Source organism: Astyanax mexicanus, chromosome 7 (assembly GCF_023375975.1).
Source record: "Astyanax mexicanus isolate ESR-SI-001 chromosome 7, AstMex3_surface, whole genome shotgun sequence".
Classification (NCBI taxonomy): Eukaryota; Metazoa; Chordata; class Actinopteri; order Characiformes; family Acestrorhamphidae; genus Astyanax; species Astyanax mexicanus.
The window spans coordinates 46445020-46471622 of record NC_064414.1 but is presented as its reverse complement, the minus strand read 5'-3'; the positions used below and the strand labels follow the sequence as shown (position 1 = coordinate 46471622).

At 38.6% G+C, this 26603-nt stretch overlaps 1 protein-coding gene across 3 annotated transcripts in view; it reads right to left on the bottom strand.

Annotated features, from left to right (window-relative positions):
- Positions 1 to 26603, bottom strand: part of dok7b (docking protein 7b) — a 48398-nt gene that overhangs the window by 13129 nt on the left and 8666 nt on the right. For all 3 annotated transcript variants that reach the window (XM_007241206.4, XM_049481479.1, XM_049481480.1), the window contains 3 exons: positions 25151 to 25351; positions 12225 to 12344; positions 666 to 773 (listed from right to left, as the gene is read on the bottom strand). In XM_007241206.4, coding sequence (XP_007241268.3) covers positions 666 to 773; positions 12225 to 12344; positions 25151 to 25351 — 429 coding nt within the window. The remainder of the gene's footprint in view (positions 1 to 665; positions 774 to 12224; positions 12345 to 25150; positions 25352 to 26603) is intronic.

Below are 26603 nucleotides of genomic sequence, written 5' to 3'. Positions count from 1 at the left end.
CATTATAAACACAGTTCAAGAGAGACTATAAGCAACTTCTAATTCAGCAGGGCTCATCGCTGGGTGTTGGTGGGGGGAGAAGTGGGTATCTATTTAAGTTAAAATAAAACTAAGCTAAGTAAACAAAACTGCAATAAAAAAATACTTTCTTTTAAAGTCTAACGGGCGCTAGATTTCCAGATTTCTCCAACACTAAGGCTGGAGCATTAGCATGAACGGCCAACCACCAACAGGCTAATGCCGCACGACAGCTTTACATTGAGAAACCCTGAGTGTTCAGGTAAGGCAGGGCAATGTTAGACAGCGGCTTGTCCCATGTAGCTTGTTTTAGCATGGTAAAAGCTCAGGCTACAGGCCGATGAACGAGGAAAAAACGAGGAAAAAACGGTTAGCGGCTAATGCTAATGCGACTTTAGCCCCGGTGCTGGAGAACTAAACTGAAATTCCTTTATAATGCTGTACTTCAGTGGAGTGGCTTTACTGCTTCTTACAACCTGACTGGTAAAATTCATATATAAGACACACTGGATTAAAAGGCTCACTGACGATTTTTGGGAAAATTTTAATTGTGTCTAATAGTGCGAAAAATATGTGTTAAACATGATATGAGCTTCTGCAGTGAACCATCAACCATGTGTGTGTGTGTGTGTGTGTGTGCGTGTTACCGGAGCTGCTGTGGCGGCTGCTGAGTGACAGCATGCTGAGGCGTTTCTCCAGCTCGCTGGCCTCCTGACTGATCCTCTCCTCCACAGAGCAGGGGCTAGTGCCAGGGTCTAAAAACACAAAGACATTCTGTTATTATTTGACCCAGTGAGCAAATTTAATGATGTTACACCTCTTGCTCTTTCTGTCATTTAGTCTAACTTTGAGACACGCATGTACAAAAGTTTGGAGTCTGCAGGTCTGAGATCAATAGTGAAGGTGCTGCTATTTTTGCATTACTGTCCAATTTAATATAAACCAGTGCTGGTGGTTTGGACAGAGGGTGAAGCACACCCATCTGTGATTTCTACTGAATACACATACACAAAACATCTGATTTTAAAGATCTGCATAACTGTCTAACATAATTCAAACTGTTTAACTATGAATGATTTTAACAGCATTAGATCACAGCAGTTCCAATACATCCTCCCATCAGATACATCTTAATGTGGGCTTCAAAAAGGTGAAGCACCTGACAATATTACATATTTCTATTAGTTTTTCTTTTTATTTGTTTATTCCCAGGTTTAAATGAAATAAAGATGGTCAATATTTGTTTTCATGGCTCCCAGTTAACATACACACACAACCAGACACAAGTACACACAGGTATTTAAAGGTTCACAATCACTGTTTAGTATTTACAATATTATATATACACTATATTGCTGGCAGCTTCATTGTGTCAAAATGTCAGGAACAACAGGCCAAAAGAAATGCTTCAAAATGGAACACCGAGTGATTCAGATGCCAATATGATTGGGAGATCGAATCCCAGTCATGCAGCTTGCCATCAGCTGCCGGAGCCCTGAGAGAGCGCAATTGTCTTGCTCTCTCTGTGTGGGTAGATGGAGCTCTTCTCCCACTATGGTGATGTTGATCAGCAAAAGGCGTCTGTGAGCTGATGTATCAGAACCAAATCGCTGTGCTTTCCTCCAAAAAAAAAAAAAACATAGGAGTTTAATAAATGGTCTTGCTAGTGCACACATACTATATATCACTTCAGCATCCCACCATTCATCTCTCTCTCTCTCTCTCTCTCTCTCTCTCTCTCTCATATCTGAGGCAGTAAAACAGAGTGTGAAGCAGGCTGGAAAATGGCAGCACTTGGTCTCTGTAGAATAAGCCGAGCTGCTGTTCCCGAACAGCTCTGATAAGATAAGTAAATTCAGAGGAGAATAGAGACTTTATCTCTGCTAGAGATGAAAAGTGCAGCTTAGAGACACAAATGAGGAACAAAAAAACAGTATTAAAAAAAAAAACTACAGAGCATCAACAGAGGCATTAAAATGAGTAGAGGTCAGAAGCTGTGGAGATGTTTACAGCGAACACGTGAAGAGAGATTAAATAGACCTGCAGCCACGGTCCTGTTTCAATTCCTACTCACTGCCAGAGGAGGTGTGAGGGACAGAGGATACTCAGACATAGGCTTTGGTTTCTCCTGCTGACTCTATCTGGGGCACTGGTATACAGCACTACACCAAAAATATATAATTTCACCTACCTAAAATGTTTCGTTTTGGAATATTTGGTGTAGAATGGACTTGGGGTGTAGTGAAACATTAAAACTTACTTTCTTAATTACACTTATTTAGTGCATTTCTGCCACTTAAGGCATTTAACTCAACAAACCAGCGAAAAGCAGCAGCCAATTGTGCACAGCGTACTGTCCTCCTGGAGGACTGCATCGGGCACTGAGGAGTTGTCCCAGCATCGAGGGCAAATCCATATCTGAGCATACAATCACACAAGCATTTACACATCAGGGTATTACATTTTCTGGGCAATTTAGAAAATCCAATTTACTTTATCTCCATGTTTTTTAGACATTCTGAAATACTGTGGGAGGAAACCGGAGTCCCCGGAAGAAAACCCATGCAGACACAGGAAGAACATGGAAACTCCATCCACACATGGCCATGAAATCTGGACCCAGTGCTGGCGAACGTGCTAACCACTAGGCCACTGTGCCGCCCATGCTATAACAAGTACAAACTTTCGTTGAATAGCCCACCTTCGTTCACCCCCAGGCTTCTGAAACACAGAGCTTTTAGGCAATGCTTGCAAGAATAGGGGCATAGTGTTGCCAACGCCAAGAAATCGCTATTTTTACACTTTATACACTTTAAACAACGCTGATGCAGATCAAGTAGATCCTCGCTTCTTTGGCAGAATTCTGAGGGCGCTGACATTTAAAACGAGGCACTGAGAAGTTTGAAAGTGCACAGGACGATTGATAGATCGATCGATCGATAGATAGATAGATCTACTTTGAGAAGTTTGAAAGTGCACAGGACGATCGATAGATCGATAGATAGATCGATCGTCCTGTGCACTTTCAAACTTCTCAAAGTAGATCCTCGCTTCTTTGGCAGAATTCTGAGGGCGCTGACATTTAAAACGAGGCACTGAGAAGTGTGAAAGTGCACAGGACGATTGATCGATCGATAGATAGATCGATAGATAGATCGATAGATAGAATAGAAAATATATAAGGCTATATAAAATTAAAAAAAAAAACTAACTATACAAGGTAAGGATCTCTCTGTAAACGGAGCAGTGCAGTAGATGTTGCTAATGGTCATAAATAATTAAATAATTAACAGAGTAAAGTGCAATGACATCGATTACGAAAGTGACTGATGTGACATAGAAATATAATATAATATAAGTATGCATACGTTACAAGACAGTTCTAAAAAGAGAATGTGAAAATGTGAATACCCAATCATGAGTAAGGTATACTTAAATGTAAGCGAGGTTGGGGAAGTGTTAATATAAATAATTAAGTTGTTGAATAATGTCCAAGTGGTGTGCCTGGATTAAACTCAGTCGTCAGCAGCATCCCGTCCCCGATGGGAGGAGTTAAAGAGTCTGATGGCTCTCGGAATGAAGGATTTTCTGAGTCTGTCTGTTGTGCAGCTCTGTGACAGCAGTCTGCCACTGAACACACTCCTCTGCTTCATGATGGTGGTGTGAAGTGGGTGACCATCATTGTTCATGATAGAAAGCAGTTTATCCAAAGTCCTTCTCTCAGCTATTGTAACCAGAGAGTCCAGCTCCATTCCAACCACTGCCCCGGCCTGCTCACTACAGCAAAAGGGCAGCGAACACAATGGGATTGCCTTCAGTAGGGATCGTACCGACTGGGCCAGAGCTCAGCTAATTAATAGGAAAGCCTCATTGACACAGGTCACATATGCATGGCATTGGAATATGATTTTAGACTTGTGTGCAGATATTCAGTGTATCCTAGTGTGGTGCTCACTGTGTGTGATGCAGTTCCTACAGTTTCTACAAAGCATACTGCACCTGACCCAATGCCCATCCACACATTAAGTTTACACAACCATTTTACAACCATTATAACCTATCTGGTGGTTTTCTTGACTGTATAGATTTTTTTTTATTTAACACTCTGTACAACACAACCCTGTGTAGGCTTAAAGTATAATAAAATAATAGTGGCACAGTGTAATCACTGGTTGCTAAGGCTACGTTCACATTACAAGCCACATTGCTCAAATCTGATTTCTTGCTCAGATTAGATGTGGCTATCTTGACGGTTTACGTTCACAAATGTAAGTGAAACTCCTCACAGGCGCAAATTGATAAGTGTGCAAACATTGCGTTCTTCACCAACAACAAAAAACGTCATATTTAAGAGATGACTAGTAGCTATATAAAAGGGAAATGGATGCAGTGTTAGCAGCTCATATGTGGAGCATCCTCTGCTGGAGTGGAGAGTAAACAGCTGGGCTGATGTTCATGCTCAGGTCGAGGAGGTGAAAAAAGGCCAGGTGGTTTGCTTTTGCTGTTTTTGAAGCTATAGCTGCACAGCTGTACCAAGAGGTGTGTGGGTACGTGTAAGAAGCACATATTGCATGCGTAAAAGCAAAAAGACGCATGAATTCTGATCTGACTGTTCACATTTATGTTACATGTCCATGGATTGGATACGAATTCGATTTAGGACCACATGTGGAAGTGGCTCAGATCTGATTTGGCACGTTCACACAGCCATGAAAAAAAAGATCTGAGCCACATTTAGCAAAAAAAATCAGATTTGAGTCATTTTAGCCTGGTAATGTGAACGTAGCCTAAGATTTAGTGATTTTCAATGTGACATAACTGAGGGCTGAACTGAACCTTTCTGTTGATCTCCTGTTTTTTTTTTGTTTTTTTTTGTGCAATTAAGAAGTTTGAGGTCAGCATTAGGCCTGTCACAATATTTGCAATATCGATTAATCGTACAATAAACAAATAAGTGATAGTCTATTGTGATTATTTGTATGTTTGTTTACATATATAACAGTGAACAGTATTTTAGCCAATCCTGCTTCAAAAACTGTGACTCCATACACATAGTGGACTAAAGTAGGGGAAGAAATAAGCATATAATTTTCAAACTAAATATAACTAATGATTAATTCAAATTTTGTTGTCTTTAAAAAGTGTATAATAACTATGTTATTCTGTTATCATTATGTGAGTATCATTTAATGGTCTTAAAATTACAAAAATATGTTGCATCGCACTAATTTCTGGGACAATATATCACCCACAAAGAAGTCTCATCATGACAGGCCAGGTCAGCATAGATGTGTCAGACTGGTTTGAACTCACCTCATATGGTGATAAAAAAAAAAATCACTCTGTACAATTATGATAAGCACAACACCTTAAACGCCATGGGGATGTTCTGCTACAACAACTGAGACTACGTCAGGTTGAAACTCTGTCAGTCGAGAACAGAAAGCTGAAGCTGCAGTGAGGCACGGTCTCACCTACACTGCACATCTGAGGACCAGAAAACTTGTTTTACTTTAATACACCACTAAACATATCTCTTCTATCTAGTCTTTTATCTAGGAGCTAAAAGGCATGGTTGCAGCCTGTGGGCCTTAATATGTGTTTTTCCAAAGTCTTGGAAAGAGAAAGAACATTGAGCTCTGCCTGTGCCCTGGTCTGCACCAGTAAAATAGTAAAATGATGCAAGCCCCTGAAAATGTAGTCATTTGACATTTGACAAAGACTGAGAGTGAACAGAAAGGAGTAACAAAGGCCACTAAGAAAAAAAGCTCTAAAGAAGATCAGGGGATCAGTCCAGAATTTTTTGCATTTTAATTTCCTGTTCTATAAAAGCTAAACCACTCTTTGATACTAGATCAGGGGCGTCCAAACTACGGCCCGCGGGCCATTTGCGGCCAGTTTCTTTTTTTGGAGCGGCCCGCGAGGTATTTTAGAAATAGAATGAAAGTTGGCCCGCTGTTAAGCAGGTTTTTATAATGTGAGATTCAAAGTTTGAACGCTAGGTGTCAGAAACGGGCCAAAGAGTCTAAAAGCGGCAAGAGTAAAGTTTTAGCGCAGAAAAACGGGGCAAAAGTGTCTAAAAGCGGAAAGAGTAAGCAAATTTTAGCGCAAAAAATTGGCCAAAGAGTCTAAAAGCGGAAAGGGTGTGCATTTCTAGCGCAAACTAAACGGCGAAAGAGTCTAAAAGCGGAGAGAGTGCGTGTTTCTAGCGCAGAAAACGGGCCAAAGAGTCTAAAAGCGGAGAGGGTGCGCATTTCTAGTGCAAAAAACGCGCCAAAGAGTCTAAAAGCGGAGAGGGTGCGCATTTCTAGCGCAGAAAACGGGCCAAAGAGTCTAAAAGTGGAGAGGGTGCGCATTTCTAGCGCAGAAAACGGGCCAAAGAGTCTAAAAGCGGAGAGAGTGCGCATTTCTAGCGCAGAAAACGGGCCAAAGAGTCTAAAAGCGGAGAGGGTGCGCATTTCTAGCGCAGAAAAACAGACCAAAGAGTCTATAAGCAGAGAGAGTGCGCAGTTTTAGAGCAGAAAAAGGGCAAATGAGTCTAAAAGTTGCAGTAATTAAGGAGTTTTATATTAAGAGACATCATGAAATTAAACATCAATTTGAAAAATCTTAGTTTACACAACACTGTTAAAGATAAAGATAGTAAGTCAAGTGAAATGGTGTGTAAAAGAACGTAATCAGGAAAATGTATTATTTAAAGTGGTATATTTCATGTCTTTGGCCTGTGACTTCAAATATATTTCTCCTTCTGCCCCCAACAAAAAAAGTTTGGACACCCCTGTACTAGATGCTCATCAAAGACTTCCTAAATCTAGTGAGGAAAAAAAATCTTCAATATTCTCTCTATCTTGATACACTTGGCTGTAGATCCTCTAATATAACCTCCATCAGCTTTAAACAGCACTTGGCTGACTCTACTGTGACATTAGACACCTGATCCAAATACTGCAGTCACAACTATGTAAGTTATTGAGATGAGGTTTTGCCCGTCACGTTGTAGCTGCACAGGGATACACTTACAGCACAAGTAATGGTGGCCAGTGGCCAAGTTTCATACAGTGTCAGTCAGACATTAACACATTAAACTGCCAATGAGTCTGTTAATCTGCTAATAAAATAAGAAGGTCTTAAGAACATATGGGAAATACAGTATTATAAACATACAGTAGCACTCAAGTCTAATTTTTGTCACTGTGAATAAAAGTTATGAGCAGAGGATTATCTTCCAGAGCATAACGACAAAAAGCAAAGGAGCTTCCAAAAATTGGAAATGAAAAGGGTGCATAATTCCATGAAAAGAACACCTCTCCAACACTTAAGCTCAACTCACAAGCTCAGGGCTTGTGTTAATTGGAAAAAGGGATAATGGATAGGATAATGATCCTAAACACTTAGGGGTGGGTGATATGGCTCTAAAATAATATCACAATATTTAACAGCATTTTCACGATAACGATACTATTGGCAATATAAATCAAGGATTTTTTTTTCAAGAATACATTACTGCAACAACATGAAAATTTTAATTTATTATTGCATACAATTTATGTCACACCACTACCTGAGATATTAAAAAAATACAAGAATTTGATCAGATTTGTAACAGAAGTCAAATGATCCAGAATGTCATAATGCTAATAATGCACTCCAAATATCTCCATATATCCAGGATTAAAGTCAAATAAATGACACTGGACAGATATAATCTGTCTCTAGTAGATATATAACGGAAAATAAGAACAGTGTGAATTTTTCTTTTGCTAAAAACAGTAAAAAAAATAAAATAAATAAATAAATAAATAAATAAATAAAAATAGTACCCTGAAGCGATAATTAGGGTTGGGTGATATGGCACAATATTTTTAGGGTATTATATCGTTCACAATATAATATACGTGTACGATACGATATGGCACACGCCTACTAAACACATCTCAAAATCTACAATATGCTACATTTGAGAGTCACAAGCTCTTTATTAGTTCACTAAAAATATGTTCAAACTACAGAGACTATACAAGCTGTGTGTGTGTTTGTTTGTTTGTTTGTGTGCACACATTTGGGCCATTTTTTTTGTTACTTCAACTTCTTCCTGCTTTTGGAAAAACAGGGCATCTTCTACTCCAAACTTAAATCTAATCACAAATTTAGGAAAAAAAAAAAGCTTTCTTTTGTTGTCATTTCTTTCACATGCACTGTGTTTAGTCCAGATTTTTTTGTTTGGTCCAAAACAGCAGGTGTGATACAGGTGTCAAACCTGTCCACACTGAGCAGGTTAACATACCAATTTAGTTATTTGAAGACTGACCAACCACAGCGGCTGATCAACCAAGATATCACCAGCATACACCAATGGACCAAACTTGGTACTACCAAAAGAGGTGGTCACGGTCTGGACCAACTGAACCACCGTTTAGCTTGTTTGGTGGTTCGATTTTGGACCAATTACCTGTATCTACTGTAGGGTAGATTAAACTTTATTTACAAACGATAATAAGAATAATTTCAGTAAAGAAATTAGGGGGTGATCTCTTACGCTTGTACTGAAAGGGAGTTGGATTCTGGTAAGAAGAAGGAATTTTGTACAAAACTTGGAAAGACAACGCGATGAAACAAATTCATGCCAACAGCGTCAAGTATATGGAGATACCAAAACATCTTACTTCAGACTTTGGACTACATTTTTTCAAATGTAAAAATGCCCTTAGTTTTTGCAATAAGAACTTGGAGGACTGTCAAAAGTTTTATTTGGTTTTTATACAAAGTCAGAAACACACTCTCTAGTCATATTGCTCTGTATACTCCCCTCTCTCTCTGTGCAGCAGCTCACTGACAGTAATGCCAGAACTAATTTTAGTCCTAAATGCCCTGTGAACATTTTAAATCACAACAGAGTCGAAGCTTATTTACCCAACATATACATCACCAAAAACCCATCGTACTGTTCCCAAGCCAGGGAAAAATGACTCTCACCAGCTAAATTCAACATTTTCAGCTTCCTCCCTCATTTAAGGAACTCTGATTTGAAAGAGGTCCATTGTGTGGCAGCTTAATAAATGAATTACTAAAGAAATTTACACATTTCATTACGTTTTTAACACGTTATTACGTGACTAATGTGGAAAATCAATATGCAACAGGTCGATATACGAGAGGTGAAGCTTCAATTGATTTGCAAGGTGCTGAGTTCAGAGTTAACTAAGCACAGTGTCACATTCAGCTGCGCCTCAGGCACAGCCACGTGAATCATATCTTATATTCCCAGTCAGAGAAAGCCGGGACAAGTGTGTATAAATCATTTAATCACTGTTCATTACCGCTCATTAATTATAATTAATGTGAATTAACAGAACATGGTCAGGAGAGCCACTGCAGCTGCTGGATGCGAACGGCCCACCGCTGCCTAGTTCAATAAAACTGTAATTGCACAAGCTATTAAGTGCAGGGAGAAAAACAAGCTCGCTGTTGGTTCACCCTGGGGGTCTACCTAATGATACACATTGAGGAAACGAGTGAAGGCACTAATTTTGTCCTGCGGCAAAGAAGCCGTTCTTTTCTTTTTGGTACAGATCTCTTTGCTATTTTGGAAAAGAGATATGAAGAAACAAGGACATTAAACTTTGTGGAAAACAACACCCACATAAGTGTCCCATCATGCCCTCTGTTCTCCTCTCCTTTATTTACAGGGACACTCCATTACAGCTCCTCCATTAACTTGTCAAGTGCTCAAACCCTGGGCTGTTAGATTTCCCTGTAAGATGTGCACTGTGCTACTGTTTGAGCTCAGCTGTCTACTTAGAACTTGAGTTTACACCATTATCCAGAACTGAGTGTATCTACTTGTGTTTTTTGGTGATGTGATGTCAAGAAATATACAAAAGGCTGGCTAGACACTAATAGAGGATATAATACTACTGTGGAAAATACTAAAAACTTACTGAAAAGGTTCATGTGTTTGTTATATTGTATAAATGTGGTCAGTTGGTTTTGCACACCGTGCAGCAAAGTAGGTGTAAGAGATTACCCTCAGACAGTTTATTTCAGTTCAAAAATAAGAGTTAATTTACAGTAACAGTAGATACAGGATTAATGTCCATTCTGCTGCATGATGTACGATGACGTGAAGGGGGGTCAGATTTCAGAACGCCACAAGTTCCAAAAGTTAACCAACTAGAAAAGTGTTTCACCCTGCAGACGACCTGGACCATAGTTCAGTTGATTGCCTAGAATTGATGGAACTAGTGTGGGCATGTCACTGTGAAAAATGTACTATATGGACAAAAGTCTTGTTAACTCATTGTTTCTTATGAGATCAAGACTATTAAAAGGATTTCTTTCTGCTTGTGTTGAAGCAACTGTCTTTACTGTCCATTGAAGGCTTTCCAATAAATTATGGAAAACTGCTGTAAAGGATGTGAATGCATTCAGTATCAAGAGCATTAGTGCATTAGTGAAGGCAGGATGTTGAATGATCACCATACAACCTCATCCCCAACTCATCCTAAAAGTACTAGATGGAGCACCAACAATCATTCAGAAAACACATTTTCACACTGCTCTAGCCCACACCTGGCATTTGGTATGGTGCCTAGAGACTATACAAGCTGTGTGTGTGTTTGTGTGCACGCATTTGCACATATTCTCAAGCAATAAGTACAAATTAAAGTATTTATTCACACTACACAGTGCACTTAAAATCCTTTAATTTTGCCAAAAATCGACAGTGCACCTTATAATTTGGTGAGCCTTATGTATGAATTCTACTAGTCAGGTTGTAAGGAGCAGTAAATACACTACGCTGAAGTACAGCACTACACAGGAGTTTCAGTGGGGTTTCTTCAGCCCTGAGGCTGGAGCAGTATTAGCATTATCCGCTAAGCGCTAGCACTTTTGCCGTTTAGAAATGAGTATAATCGAACTGTAGCCTGTTTACCATGACAAACAAGCTATGTGGGACGAACCGCTAGCTGACACTGCAGCGGTTAGCTGCTAATGCTAATGCTGCTGCACCCAGCCTTAGGGAAAAACTAGAAATCTAAGCTTACTGTAAATAAACAGAAGCACTTTACTCACCCAAACAAACAGTTTTGGGGAGATACATGTGTGTAGATTAACATCCAGCAATTGTTTGACTTTATTTTGTTTACTTAATTAAGCGGTGAGGCCTGCTGAATTAGAAGAAAAACAAAAAGCTGACAAAAAGACAACATTTACTCCGAAAACCACTCCGTAGAACTGTGGTGAGCAGAAAAGTATCTTAGAAATGTACAATCAAGGAATGTCCAACCTTAAAGATATTCTGCAAAAACAGCTGAAGCTCATTTAGAATTCCACCTCAGTCTGACAAAAACAGAAAGCTGAGGCTGCAGTGGGCACAGGCTTACCAACAGTGGGCATATGAAGACTGAGACATACAGCTTGTCTGATGAATCAACAATGCATTACGTTTATTAATAGAAATGCTGTCCATAATGTACCAAAAGGTTTTTAATTTGCCTACTGAAACCCCAGTTGGTGTACTTATTCAAAGTTTGCTAGCAAGCTAGCTTAAATCCCCTTTTCATTTCTAACAATAACATTTTCAGGAAACTGTATTAAATGTTAAGCTGGTTGATCAGTAAAAGAGAAAGCAAGTCAATCAGCATGACAAGCATGACCAACAAGGCCATGACCAACGCATGACCAAAACCAAATGGAATCTACACTAAGCTGTTTAGGAACTCGTTAAGCAGCAACTGACCAGGATAGGGTATGTTTTTCCTGCATAGCCATCAAAGACCAGCTTAAACCGTCTAAAAAACAGCTTCCAAGAAAAGCTGTCCCTGAGAATATTATGTTTTTCCAGCAGGGAAGATACTACAGATAACGTTAATATACTAAAGCATAATTATTATGATATTAGCTTGACATTAGAATTTTGCACCACATTAAAAATGGAGCAGATCCTAAATGTTAGAGCAAATAAAGTGTAATCTAATGATTTCTGTGTCTTTGTGAGGTTGAGAGACTCTCTGTTCTCTGCGTGAGCTTTCACACACCCTAATTAATGTAATTAATGAACTCATTTTACAGAGCGAGAAGAAAAAAAAACAGAGCAGAGCGTGGAAATGAAAAACACTCGACCTGTACCTACCACACACACCTACATACATACACACACACACACACACACACACACACACACCTACATACACACACACACACACCTGGTAGGTTTGGCCGTAGTCCAAACGGCGCTTTGCTTGGAGAGATGCCTCGAGCGATGCAGTCGAACAGAAAGCTGATCTGCTCCCCCTCAGTACAGGCCAGGAAGAAGACCCCCGTCCCTGCAGCGGTGGACAGAGACACAGACAAATCAATGCCTGAAAGCACGCGTCCTCTCCAGATAATACTCCATTCAAAAGGGATTACATCTACTGGGACATTAATTGACCCCGCCTTTCAGCAGGAGATCAGTTTAATTTAAGTGCTACAATAAATCTCTTCAGGTAATCTCTAATGAGAGTAGCGTTCACATTTACTGAATGTGGGTGGCCAAGTTTTTTTTTTCTCATTTTTCTCACGGGTTTAGATAATGTGTTACAACCTGAGGGAGATACATTTAAACGCATTTATAGGAGCATTAACAAATGCATGACAAAGGAACATATGGACAAAAATAGGACACCTGTAAGAGTTTATTCACGTTTTAACCAATAATTGATCGTATGATCGTGTATATATATATATATGATCGTACATGCATGACCTTACGATTTTTTATGACCAAACACCAATGCAGACATGGACAAGAAGACCAAAAAACTAAATTAAACTATAATCAAAATCGATTATAGTAGGCCTAAAATGGATCATATAAAAATGCTGACACAATCTTTAAAAATAAAATGTGTGTCAGATCCCGAGAGCTCCATTGTTTAGGGCTAAATTACTGAATTAACTCTGAGCTGACGTATTTGTTACTTCAAAATAGATTTTCTCCATCAATTAACAGAAACATATGTTTTTGTAGAGCAAATTTGTATTTTTTCAAAACTTACCCAGGCCTGAAAATTGCTGTTTTCAAATTCCATGACTTTTCCAGGTTTTTCATGACCGTACGAACCCTGCCTGTTTATTAATTGTTTCCTTCAAGATCAGGGGTATTCGAAGATCTTATAGCATAAGGTAGTGCGGTCACAAATGACCAAATATTTTACCTGGATTATGACTAATAAATAATTATTTATAATACATGACAGACCTTTTTTTTTTATCTGCTGCTCAGAGCACTCGCTTGAGTTACATAAATACACGTGCGGTAATGTAATGTAAATATGGGTTCTAAATGTCATTTTCTAGCTATATGTCCAGGGAAGACTTTCTACTATATTTTGGAGCATTGCTATAGATTCTTGTTTATCTGCTCCATAGTCTATTGGCAGCACGTCAAAGATTATTGAGTATTTCTACTGGTCAATTCACCATAGGAACAGTGCAATAGTATTTGAAACTACCAGATAAAGTATATTATCCCACCCATACTCTGCCATAATAACAACTGAAGAGCAAAATGCTTAATCTAGCAATGTAATGCATACAGTACAAAGCTGATAGGCAGCTCTCAGAAGAAGAAGAAATCACTTGTTTGATGAAACCAGCAGTAAACTGAATCTGTGTTTACTTGGATTTAGAGAAAGTTCTGTGATTTTTTTTTTTATTAGATTGTATAGCTGCTGGGTGCAAACCCAAGTATAGACAGAATGCTCATCTGTCAGATCTGATTTAACAAAAGTAAATGGGTGTCTGACTAAAAATGTGACTTATTCTGCCCTGGAACAGTCAAAAAGGTCAGTGTGTCACAGCGTCTTCATCACCCTCATCCGTCACAATTATCAAAACAAGTCAAAAGTTTATCTATCACACAAACAGCAAGCGCACACAGCACAAAGTAACAAGTTCAGTCAAAAATTAATCATTCAGGACACACTGTACTCATCAGAGAAGGAAAACGAAGCACTTTACCTCAGATAATCTTCTGAAACGCCCACAGAAAGTCATACACAGCTAACAAGATGACATAACACAGCGTGAGTGTGTGCTCTTTCAGGCTAGATTTGAGTGGGTGTATCCAGAATAAAATATTCAAAGAATAGGGAAAGTCGTGGTCGTCTAAGATATTCCTGGATAACTTATAAGTGCTTATTGGTGAAATCAAATTATGTTCACCTTCCAAGCATCTATTTTTTTTTTGCTCATTTTGATTTGGCAGATCTTTACCTTTACCTTTGTAAATGGCTGTAACGAGTCTGTCAATGATAAAACAAGTTGATATATTTGTGCATGTCACCTCCACAGAGACATTATATGGTAATTGAACACTTAACATGCCGTCTGTTAAAAAAAAGGTCTCACCCTTCAACTAAAAAGTCAATCAGCTCCCTGATTAACCCTGCCACCCTCCAAACCAACAGGTTATTAATGACAAGGTTACAGGTACTGCATCTCACTGTGTGTGTGTGTGTGTGTGTGTGTGTGTGTGTGTGTGTGTTCACTGCACAGGTAGGTTAAAGGCAGAGGCCACATTCCATCTGTGCTCAGCACCAGTACGGTTAATCTTTTGTCTCATCTTTTCATTAAATCACCAGAATCTATCTCCCAAGTCAAACACAAGGTCTGCAGGGCATGACCAGCCTGTGGCAAAACATTATTCTAGTTAATACAGTATTCCGTTAATACTGCCCTGTTTCACAATCCTCTTCACTACAATCCCCAGCATGCACTGCAACACTGTGTGCTCTAACCCCTCCTTCCCCTAACAACAAAGTTTACACAGTATTGCCAAATTTGCAATCACCTGCATGAACTGTGTGTTTGCAAGAGTTAGCAACTGTTTAGACACTTTAAGCAAACTATTTTCCAAAAAAGTGAGTTGAGTCAAATCCACTGACTTTGTTCAATACTACAGCTACTTCACAGAGAAAAGAATCACCCAACTTTCACAGCATGTGCTTTCTCTCTCTAACTTAATTGCGCTTGCTTTCTGGCCAACAGGCGTTGCAGCAAATCCAGACTAAGAATCTTAGCAGTTAAAATAGCAGGTGACATTAAACATTTAAGCAGTAACACTATAATACTATAGCAGTGCCAATATTACAGGTTATAGCACGAACCTCGAGTGTATTATTGCGATTATACCACAGTTCCATTATCTCGGTTTATTAAAAGATTTTGAGTTAAACAGGACAAGAAAATACGATCTGTTTGGTTATAAACACTCCTCCAGTTAAAATAGTTCCATTGCTGCTCTGTTTGTAGCTGTGCTTTTTGGACTAAAAGCGCTGCATCGTTGCTAGTTTACCTGTATGTGGCAAAGTAATACATGTAGCACTTCGGTTACAGTGCATTACCGGCTGATAATGTCACTCATAAAAACGCTTCTCAGCCAATCACATCGCTGGGTCGGCACTAACTGTGGTATAATTGTAGCTAAATCAAGCCTCTTGTTATATTAATATATTTAATAATTATTTTAAATATACTTAAAGCATAAACCAAAAAGTGAAGTGCCTATATGTAGATGTTGTAGTTTTTGGCATATTTTAAATGGACATTAAACAATTTAGTTCATATAGCAAAATGTGATTTTTTTTTTTTTATGGAATAAAAGCACACAAATAAAGATTTTTAAAAATGTGGTTTTGTATGTGGTTGAGACTAACAAGTCAATGCAAATTCCTAATGACTAAACTGTTTAAAATGTTGCATTACTTGCATTACTTTTATTTTGGTAATATTTCTGTTTGCTTTCCATAGCATCGCCTCTGAGCACAGGGTTTCTTTTCAGATCCAGTCAGTCAATCGGATTATCAACAACACCTGTCAGAAGATTCTCATAGGCTACCAGGTAAAATACACACACACACACACACACACACACACACACACACACACACACACACACACACACACACACAGGTCCACCTGTCTGAGTTTAATGAGCCAAAACTTTACAGGGAGGAAAGAGAGAGTTGTGGAGGGTAGACGCTCGGTGTGATTACGCCGTTGCGTCTCTCTCTGCCTTCAGTCTAATGAAGCCGAAGCCTCCGGCACTCTTTGATGGTGGTAAATATAGCTATGCCAAATCCCTCAGCGTCGCCATGGAGACTCAGAGGGCAAGGCTATAGGAGCAAGAGGCCTTTACAAAAATAACCAGAACACTCTTAGCGGTGGGTTTCATAATACATCAACAGGGTCTATAAATACGAGAGACGCCTTTTCAACAGCACGTCCCCTCCTCTCGTCTCCACACTCGCGCTCTGAAATACGTCAGCGATCGCTCGTGTTCTGAGAAATTCACTGTTGTGGGGGTTAATGCGGCAGCGTCAGTGAGATCTGTGGGAAAGGTGCCTCCGATACTGACCTCTGAAAACCAAGATCAATGGTTTATTTTCATACATCACATGTCCAGAGGGGGAATGATCATGGTGTGCGGTGCAATATTGTATGATGCCAGATCAGCTTTGGCCTTCATTGCCGGCTCAAAGCTACATTAATGAGGTCCTGCAACTGGTGGTCCTACCTTTTCTAAACACACATTAGTGTGTGCTAATCCAACAGAACAATGCTTGCCCACACACTGCTGCCATCTCTAGAGCTTGCCATTATGATTATCCACGTCATGGCCAGACTGCTGCATCGCCAGACGCCTCACCGTTATGTGGGTGATGCTAAGGGACAACAGTATCTGCAGGAACAGTATCTGCAAATTCTGCAGGAACTATGCGAATATTTAAAATCTACATCATCATGCAAGAGACATCCAGCATGTTGCACTGCATGTTACACACTACTTTTGTCTGTAGGTATTAGGAGTGTACGGTACATTCTTTACGAACAGTCACAGTACGGTGAAATATAGGAAATTATTTGTCGCCTGTTGCTTTCCAGTGTGAACGCAGGGTTAGGCGCTCGTACTGTATCTCTCACTCTCTCTCTCTCATGCCGTCTGTCTCTCTCTTTCTCTGAGATTTTATAATACACTAGTCTGGCAAACCTAAACCACACTACACTATTCCTGTCCCCTCACAATAATACTGGGAAATTGCATAATTAAAAAAAATAATCATGATTTTTCGAATGCTGATATTTCTTAAAAAGAACTCAAACACTGAAATGCATCCAGTAATGTGCTTAGGAAAAAAATAGTACAAATAATTTGTAGTTTAAGGGGTTAAAGTAATGCTGTTGATGACCATAAAAGAGAACCCTGGTTTCAAGCATTTAATAAAAGTGCTTAAGGTCCGTTACAATATTCCAATTATGAAGTTAATAAAGGTGAGGCTACACAGAATGCCCAGCCTGTACCATTACACCCCTAAAAGGTAGGTCAATTAATTTGATCAGAAGTATTTTTATTAATTTACTGTTCCAGGTAACCTTCATCTTCCTTCTGAATAGCATTGCAATCTGACACTTCCTTTCATGTTGAGAGTATATCAATCTGTGAGATCGAAGATATGTGGGAAAACTGCTGCCATTATCTTGATAAAACTATCATGAAAATCATAAGAACACCATGAATCAGGTATGCAAGGACAATGCAGGTTCGCATACTGCTGCTGTCTCAAGAGATTGCTTTGAAGACAAATTCTATGCCTTGGCTGTCTACATCCCCTGTTCTATGCAATATTGAAAATGTGTGGGATGCTATTGGCATTAGAGGTGGGTGATAAGGCGCTAAAATAATATTGATATTTCACGTTTTTTTTTTTTTTCACGATAATGATACTCTTGGCAATATGTTGAAACATTATTCCAAGAATAAACTACTGCAACAAAATAAAAATTAATTTTTATTTTTATATACAATATGATATTGCTCACCCCTAACTGAGATATTACAAAATATAATACAAAAATTTTATCAGATTTGTAACAGAAGTCAATGATCCAGAATGTCATGATACTAATGATGCTCTCCAGATATCTCCATATATCCAGGATTAAAATAAAATTAGTGATACTGCACAGATATAATCGGTCTCTAGTAGATATATAATGGAAAATGAAAACAGTGTGATTTTTTTCTTTTGCTAAAAACATCACATCTAGGTACTATTTTATATATTTTTTTGCTAATTAGGGGTGGGTGATATGGCACGATATTTCAGGGTTTAATATAGTTTGCAATATTCAAAAATGTTGGCAATATAATTACGTACAATACAATATGGCACACCCCTAATTGGCATGCCAGTACATCACCTCTATTAAAAAATTTGCAGAAACTGTGTGCATATAGGAACTGTGTACACATGTATAACACACTATTTTGTAAAAGCAGCTCAATAAATATTGCAACCTGCTTCTCTCTTATAAATAGCATTTCTAACACTTCCTTCTGAGAGCAACTATTCCTTTGATGATGACTTTATACACTTAAATGATCGCTGATAGTGTGTGGGTTAATGCAGCAGAGGCAGGGAGATATATGGGAAAGGTGCATCAGATACCGACCTCCGGAAATTCGTGATGACTTCCGTTTTCATACCTTCTATCGAGGTCTGAGCGAAAATGAAAACTTGGCAACGCAAAGCATCTCAGAGCTTATAACAGTTTAACACCTCAACCCCTAATGTACAGACCGCCACGCTCTAATCCAGTTTAAACCAAACAAGCAAAAACACACAAAATAAGAGCCAGCCGAGCCGCCAGCAGCAGAACGCTAACAGGCTGGTCTCAGTGAGGATGGCTTGAATGACAGCAGTGTCACTGGGCTACAGGAATTAAAGGGTCAGCAAATGACTCTGAGGAGGCAGACGCTTGGAAAGACACCAAGAGTGCATTCTAAGTTGGCAAAAACATCTGCCTGCTGTCTTGTGTCTTTCTGCACACCAATTCATCACTGTGTGAGTGTGGGAGTGTGTGTGCACAAGTTTGATAACTACATATTGTCACTGTCCACAGAAAAACATGCATCTCCAAAATGGAACCAAACAGCAGAAGAGAAACTACTACTTTGGAGCATTTCTATTGGTCCATTTGCATAATCCAAACCTAGTCCTAGACTGTATTTTTCTTCTAATGAAAAATCTTCATTCAAATGCTCTATAGTCCAACACCAGGCTTAATTCCTGTCTGGGAAAAGATGCCCCTATGCGAAGGACAGCTGTATTCAAACGATGTAGTAAATTAATTATTTAATTAACTGTAAAAATTGAGATTTTTAAAAGCAACAATATGAAGGAAAAACTTTTGGTATGTGGATCAAATAAGACTATATGGTTCACTGCATTAAATATAAGAGACTAGTCGTGGAAAAAATATAAGCCACATAAGCAAATATGGTATAGACCTTCGTAATAATTCTTATTACAGATACATTTAATATAGTTTTCCAATTAAACATTTATTACTTAATATGTAGAAACACAGGCTATGTTTACACAGCAGGCAAAAGTCCCCCAAATGTTTTTTTAGGCTTTTTAATATTAACCATATCAGACACTTAAAATATTAATTCTTCTAAATTGAAGCTCATTTGCAAAAGAGCAATGCTTCTTTTAAAATGTCGGGCGTCACAGGAGCTATTGAGCAGTTCCAGTAACTGACAGCTAGGCATATCATTGAAAATGCTTGCTGTAAAAAGGACACATTATCATCATTTGGCCACACCCACTTTTTTAAATTTTCTTTTCCTTTGACTCTGCAGTAGCCCTCTCTTAATTTCGTCTAACATGAAGCAGTTGTTTGTCTGGAGCATTGATCTGTCAGTATATATCTGGGTTAGCCAGACAAAAATCAGGTGAAATCAGAGACTGTAAAAAAAGATGGACGTCGTGTCGCCGTTCCCATTCATTCAATGAAAATGAAGCCAAAATCTTCCGCCATGTTGCCGATCCTGATACCAGAGTCTGCGCAGTAGAGACCAGAGGAGGGAGAAAGACTGTGGAGAGACAGCTTACTCATTTGAATAACCCCGCCCCTGAGGGCTGCCTCAAGGTCACAGGCTGAAGAGCGGAGCAGAGCTGACCTTTTTTGAATAGAGCTGAATAATGTTTTAAAAAACGAGTTCTGTGGGGATATAAAAAAAATGACAATATAAGCAGAGGTTACACTAGCTGTCGCATTTCAATAATGGAGGAAGTGAAAAAAACGTGATTGAGAGTTGTTTGTTTTGCCATTGAAACCTATGGGGATGGGTGGAGTTACACAGTTTTCTGAAAACGAACAGCAGGGGGCGCCCGACCTGTGGTGGCTTCACTTTTGAGAGAAGATGCTCTGTCCAGCTATACACAGTGTATGAGTGAAATTATATGAATAATAAAAAAAAAAAAAGCTTTCATTCTTGACATCAAATATAGATGCACATTTTGTGCACAGTGGTGCTGTTAGTCAGCATCTGAATCTGTAATAATAATTAGGGGTGGGTGACCCTATAAACAATTTTTTAAACAGTAACTTACCAAGACCCTTACTTTGTGTAAAATATGCAACATTAAAAATCTACCACAAAACTACCAAGTTGCAAGCAAACAATTAAAAGTAAGCACTGTACATGGCGAAACAAATAGTAAAAAGGCTGATCTGCAGATTATCTCTATTATAATACAAGAATTTTGACACAAATAAAACATATTTTGAGGCAAAATATGAAAGATAACTCATACATAAATAGACTTCCAGAAGAAGTGTTACAGTAAAAAAAAAAAAAAAAAAAAAAAAAAAAAAAAAACACCTCTTATACACAGGTCTGTGTGCTTCGGCCAAAGTAACCATGAACCAACTTAGCTAACCACCTACCTGTCACACAAAACCTCACATAACCCAACCGCTAGGTCTACTGTATATAACATTAACTAACTCAAATAGATAGTAACTAGTGATTTCCACATCGCTGCTATTTGTGACATTGCACTGTATAAATAACCACAGAGTTATACAATAGAGGCTCTCTTTGCTCCTCCCCAAACCAGATTTAATACTGTGATCACAATGTTTTCACTTCCTCACAGTTTCCTTCTCCAACACAAAGGAATTTCTCAGCACAGAAGCTGCTCACACACAGCCAGCCAAATCTCCATCCACCCGCCTCACTCTCCAAATCAAACACGACAGCTGACACACTCGCTAATAACACCATCAGGATGGGCTGTGACAGGGCTTTGAGCAGCATCAGTGTGTTTGTGTTTCCTCAGTGGAGCAGAAACACAGGTACATTTCCATTTTAATACACACACCTCATCCCCAGCCCCCAGCAATCTGCTGCTCAATGCGTCCTAATGAATTAAATAAGACACAGCCATCGACCTGCTTTCATCAATCGGGTCACAAAACAGCCTCACGCCATGAAGGACACCAATCGACCGGTTATGAACAGAAATCATATCTGCAGGGCTGCTGGACAAACAAGACATGACAATTTTTCACAATTACTGTCATAAATACTCTGTGAAAAGTTTGTTTTGTAGTTGTTTGAACTTTTTTATTCCTTTAATTAAATCTAATTAAAGCTCTTTGTGGTGAAACAGCACATATTCCCTTAGCACTTCCACACAGCTGCAATCTGAGAAACCACATGTTCACTCAACCAGTGACTAAAAAAAATCTACACATCAGCAGGAAATAGATTTCACAAAAAGTACTAATTATCAGACTTATTCTTATTTCCACAAACCACACAGCCTCATTAGCAACACTAAAGACTACAATCCCAGCTGGATATTTCTGGTTTGTCAAACATCGGTGAACTTTAAGACTTTTTCTTTTTTACATTTATTCAATTATTCTTACAATTTCAAATGGAATTGTCACATTTGGCAGGCATAGTTCTAAAGGTACTGCAAGTTTATCATTTAGACTTTATTTTCAGTGTAAATTCATAAAATATTTTGTTGCATGTTTAAATAAAGCTCAAATTCTTTAGTTAAAAAAATGTTTAACGACATCATAGTGTGATACTGAGATTCAGGTTTCTGCCCCATCCACTACCCCCCAGACACAAAGCTCATTGCTCTGTAGCTGATATATAGCTCTATAGTAAATATATATGTTTGCAATGTCCAAAATGCACGTCTTTACTATGCTAGAAACGAGAAGTTCAGTGTTTACCTGTTCAGCAGAGGAATAGCCAGCTCGGCCTGTTTGCCTACAATTGTGATCTGGCAACCCAGAGTGAGGAAATGGGACTGGGGGAATGGAAGTGGGCAGATTACTGTGAACTTCCAGACAGATCAGATACGAAGAACATATTGGCTGAAGCTCTGCTGATAAGAGCTGCCAGTGCCTAAAATCAGCATGTTTCCTTAATATCTAATAATACGTCCCAAATATGTTTTGAGTTACTACAGTAAATATAATCAAACCAATAATTGTTCTTTAATGTTGTTATTGTATTATCCTTTATTTATTGGATTGGCAGGTTTTTTTTTTGCTTTTTTTTTTTTAACACATTTTTGTGAATGTTACATAAGAAACTTACTAATAATATAAACTTTTATTACATCACACATTCACAATGTCCCTGGAATTTCTATAATGCTAACACTCCTAGAAACTAAGATCCTATAACTTTTGAAAGGTCCTAAATGGAATGCTTTTAAACATGGGTTTGGTAGCCTAAACACTAATGAACAGTCAACCTAAATGGTTTATTCTACAAGACCACTGAAGGTGTTCTGTGGTATTCTCATTACCACATGAGTGAGGCTGCATATGTAGCATACACTAGCTTCAGTGGGAGATGACAAGTTCATGGGACACAATATTTCCATGCTATTTTATTAATGCGTATTAAAACAAATGTGTTAGCTCAACAAAAGCTCTTATTCTATATGGTGATAAGTTTTAGTTTGATCACTGAGAACATGCTTCTGTAGTAACTCCACTGCCAGCAGATATAAACCAGTAAAAAAACATATCAACCAGCCAACCACAACCCCCTCTTAAAAGGAAGATAGGCTGTAGAAATGGGCTCTAAAATGATTATTATTATTGTTATTATTATACATTTTTTGCCTGTGCTACTGTTTTAATGAGTCACCATGGTCACTGTTCATCACTAAGACCTCACCATATGCCTGACTGTGTGCCTGAGTGTGTTTGGCGCCGGGTGCGATCTCTCTCTCTCTCTCTCTCTCATATATATATATATATATATATATATATATATATATATATATATATATATATATATATATATATATATATATATATATATATATATATATATATATTCCAGAGACTCCATGTTGGCATGCCACCCTTAACACCCAGACACACACACACAAACCCTGAACATATAAAACTGCCCCGAGTTCCTCACATAGCCCCCACTAACAGCTGAGCATTCTCCAAATGCGCCAGATACCACCTTCATATGCAACAACAAATTAATTAAACAGATTCATCAAAAGGAAACTCTTCTGTTTCTGGTGCAGCAGCTGGGCGTGGAGGGGAGATGCTGATTATATAAGTCAGTTTTGGGAGCGCTGTGGCTACAGGAAACAGCTGCAGGAAGTTATGCCAAAAAGGCAGCTGGTGGGCTTCGCTAGTGCTAACTGCTAACTGCTAACGCAATGATCTCACACTGTACCGTATCACACATTATCAAACACTGATTACAGAGAGTGAGAGAGCCTGTCTGTGTGGGGGGTGAGTTTAGTGTGTGTGTGAGTGTGTGTGTGCGTGCACGAGTGTGTATGTGTAAGTGTGAGGATGGGGTGTCCAATTTTCACATTTAGTGTTGGCACGCACCTCCTGCTACTTCCAAGGCTTGGAATGTCACAAACACCAAGTGAAAAAGAGAGAAAGGAGTGGAGAGCCTGGGAAAGCCTGTATACATCTCTGTTCTAATACACTATATTACAAAAATCTATTCAAATCCACAGGTACATAAAACCAAGCACCTAGTCATGCAGACTGCTTCTACAAACATCAGTAAAAGAATGAGTCGCTCTCAGGAGCTCAGTGAATTCCAGCACTGTGGTACAGTAATAGGATGCAGCTCCTGTGCAAAAAGTCCCCTGTGAAATTTGAAAATTTAAACAGTGAAAGTGAACAGCACTGTCTCCGTCTCTGTGTCTGTGTGAGTGATAAGCTGCTGCTGCCTTAGAAGCACAAGGGCGGGGGTAGTGGGTGTAAACAAGAGGTAACTGCATGGCCTCCAAGTAGCAGGGGAGGTGATTGTAAATGCAGCAGCAGACAGCCTGTCGAAAATTGTGCACCTTAGTCTGGCACAGTTTTGCAGATATTTCCAGTTACAGCTGACTTTAAGCTTTTAATTCCAGACAACCGCTCTTATTTAGGTTTTTAAAGGCCCAATTGAAGGGAGGAATATTGTTGTTTTGCTGTTTTCCTCTGGTTTTGAGTGATCAGCTGTTTAATATTGCGATATATATCGTTAAAAAAGAAAATTCCCAATATCACGCAGCCCTAGATTATAGTGTCGGGTCGTTTTTCAGGAGTTGGGCTCGACCCCCTAGTTTAAGTAAAGAAAAATTCTTCAGCATATCAAGACATTTTGGACATTTTTATACTCCCAATTTGGCGGAAACAGTTTGGGGATGGCTCAAGCTCATGTGTGTGAAGACATTCAAGTGAACACTTTTGGCAATATAGGGTTTAAGGTTTTACCTAACGAACTGGTTTTAGCGAGGTGTGCATAGAAAACTACACTTCCTGTCAAAATAGAGCTGCTCGACTGTTTTTTTCTGGTCTTAATAACTGCCTTAAACATTTACGTCACGTGTGTTTACATGGTCTAAAATAAATGCTTTATACACTGCTAACCAACAACCTCAGACTGAAAGCCAATTGTGGGGTGTGTGGGATAGAATATGCAAATGCAGCCTTCTGTGTACATGTTTAGCCTAGGGTTATAGCAATGAACCATTGTCAGGTATAGCGTGCTATAAAAACTTAGTTACCATACTGTGTACATTTGCTTCAAACAAGTGTTGGACAAAATAAATTTAGAAATGAGCATGTAATAAACACATTCACTGGAATACAAATAAGGGAGAGATTTTATATACAAATCTGAGAATTTAGTCTATATGATGAGTCTATATTAGATTAAGTAACAGACACCACCTGATTCAGTAATCATTCAGAGATTCACTCATAAGTAAAAACACTAAAAAGGACTTACAATATCCACAGCGTGTTCCTCCCTCAAAGACAAATCCATTGGGAACTGCCCCATACCGCCTTAGGTCAGACAGTCTCCACTGGCCCAGGATTGATGGATGGGCGTCTCTAGTGATGACCAGCAGGTTATTGCATAAGTGCAGTACTGCAGGACCGCTCTCTAGCTTGGTGCCTGGCTGAACATTCACATTGAACCTGTGGACTGGGAGAGAGAAGAAGATAGTTTTAGTTCAGTTGGACTTTTGGCTGATAACAGTCTGGATGTTCCTTTTTTCTTTGGCCCAGAGCACACAGCATTCATTTCTTGCAAAAAAAAAAAAAAGTCCAGGAATACTGATTTGTCTGTAACGACAATTCATGTTTACACTGTGTGATGGTCCATCTCAGAGCCTTCAAAGCCCAGAGAAGCCTACTTTTTTAAAGGGGTATAATCTGTCCTTTACTCAGTTAAATTTCTCCTAATTCCTTGAATCATTTTAACAATATTTATGCAAATCCTATTGATTCCTTCTTTGTGGAACAATATTTGTGGAAGCCATTTAAATTTTCTTACACATTTGTTACAAACTAGAGACCATCTGCTCATCTTTGTTCCTCAAATACTCTGCTTTTTGTGGATACGGCTTTTAAACCAAATTATGTTTACAAACAGTTTGAAACAACATAATTTTTATTGTTTTACACCTAAATTGTACCGGTTAACTTTTTAAAGTTGTGCTACTGTTCTGAAATGCAGGAATGAATGTATATTATAAATAAAATAAATATATATTATAATAAAATAAAGTTGTGCAGATAAAACACAGTGTCATAAACCGAATTCATACTGTCTGCAGTAAAATAAAAGTTTAATTAGAATTGTTCATACTGTCAAATTTTCTGCAGTGCATCCAATTTCATTTTGTAATGAAACTGGGCATATGTGTTATTGAAGAGGATAAACACTCCTGAATAAGCAAATACCAGGAATTATGAATTTATTGGTGTCAATTTCACAGAATTTAACAAACAATATTCACCACTGCAGGTTTACCCTATTTATTTAATTAGCGCCACCATGTGGAGTAATAAAACCGTAACTTTAGTAAGCCAAGTAACTGACAAATCTTACAGATTTAGTCCTATCCACCTATTATACAATAAAAAAAAAATATATATATATATATATTTTGTCCCACCCCTAATCCACCCAATTTCAGCACCTTCCCCAGCTGTAATACACTTGATGAATACATACATTATGGTTGGGAGGTATAATGATAACAGTATAAAACAGTATCTAAATATAATAACTGTGTCCCCAAATGGGGACAGTATTATGAGTTTACAAACATGTCTAATGAGCATAAAATGCATAATACACAATTACCCAATTCATATAATGGATGTACAAATGTGCAAACTGTGTACAGGCTAATATTTAACCAAGCTGAATAAACTGTGCTGTCAGAAAC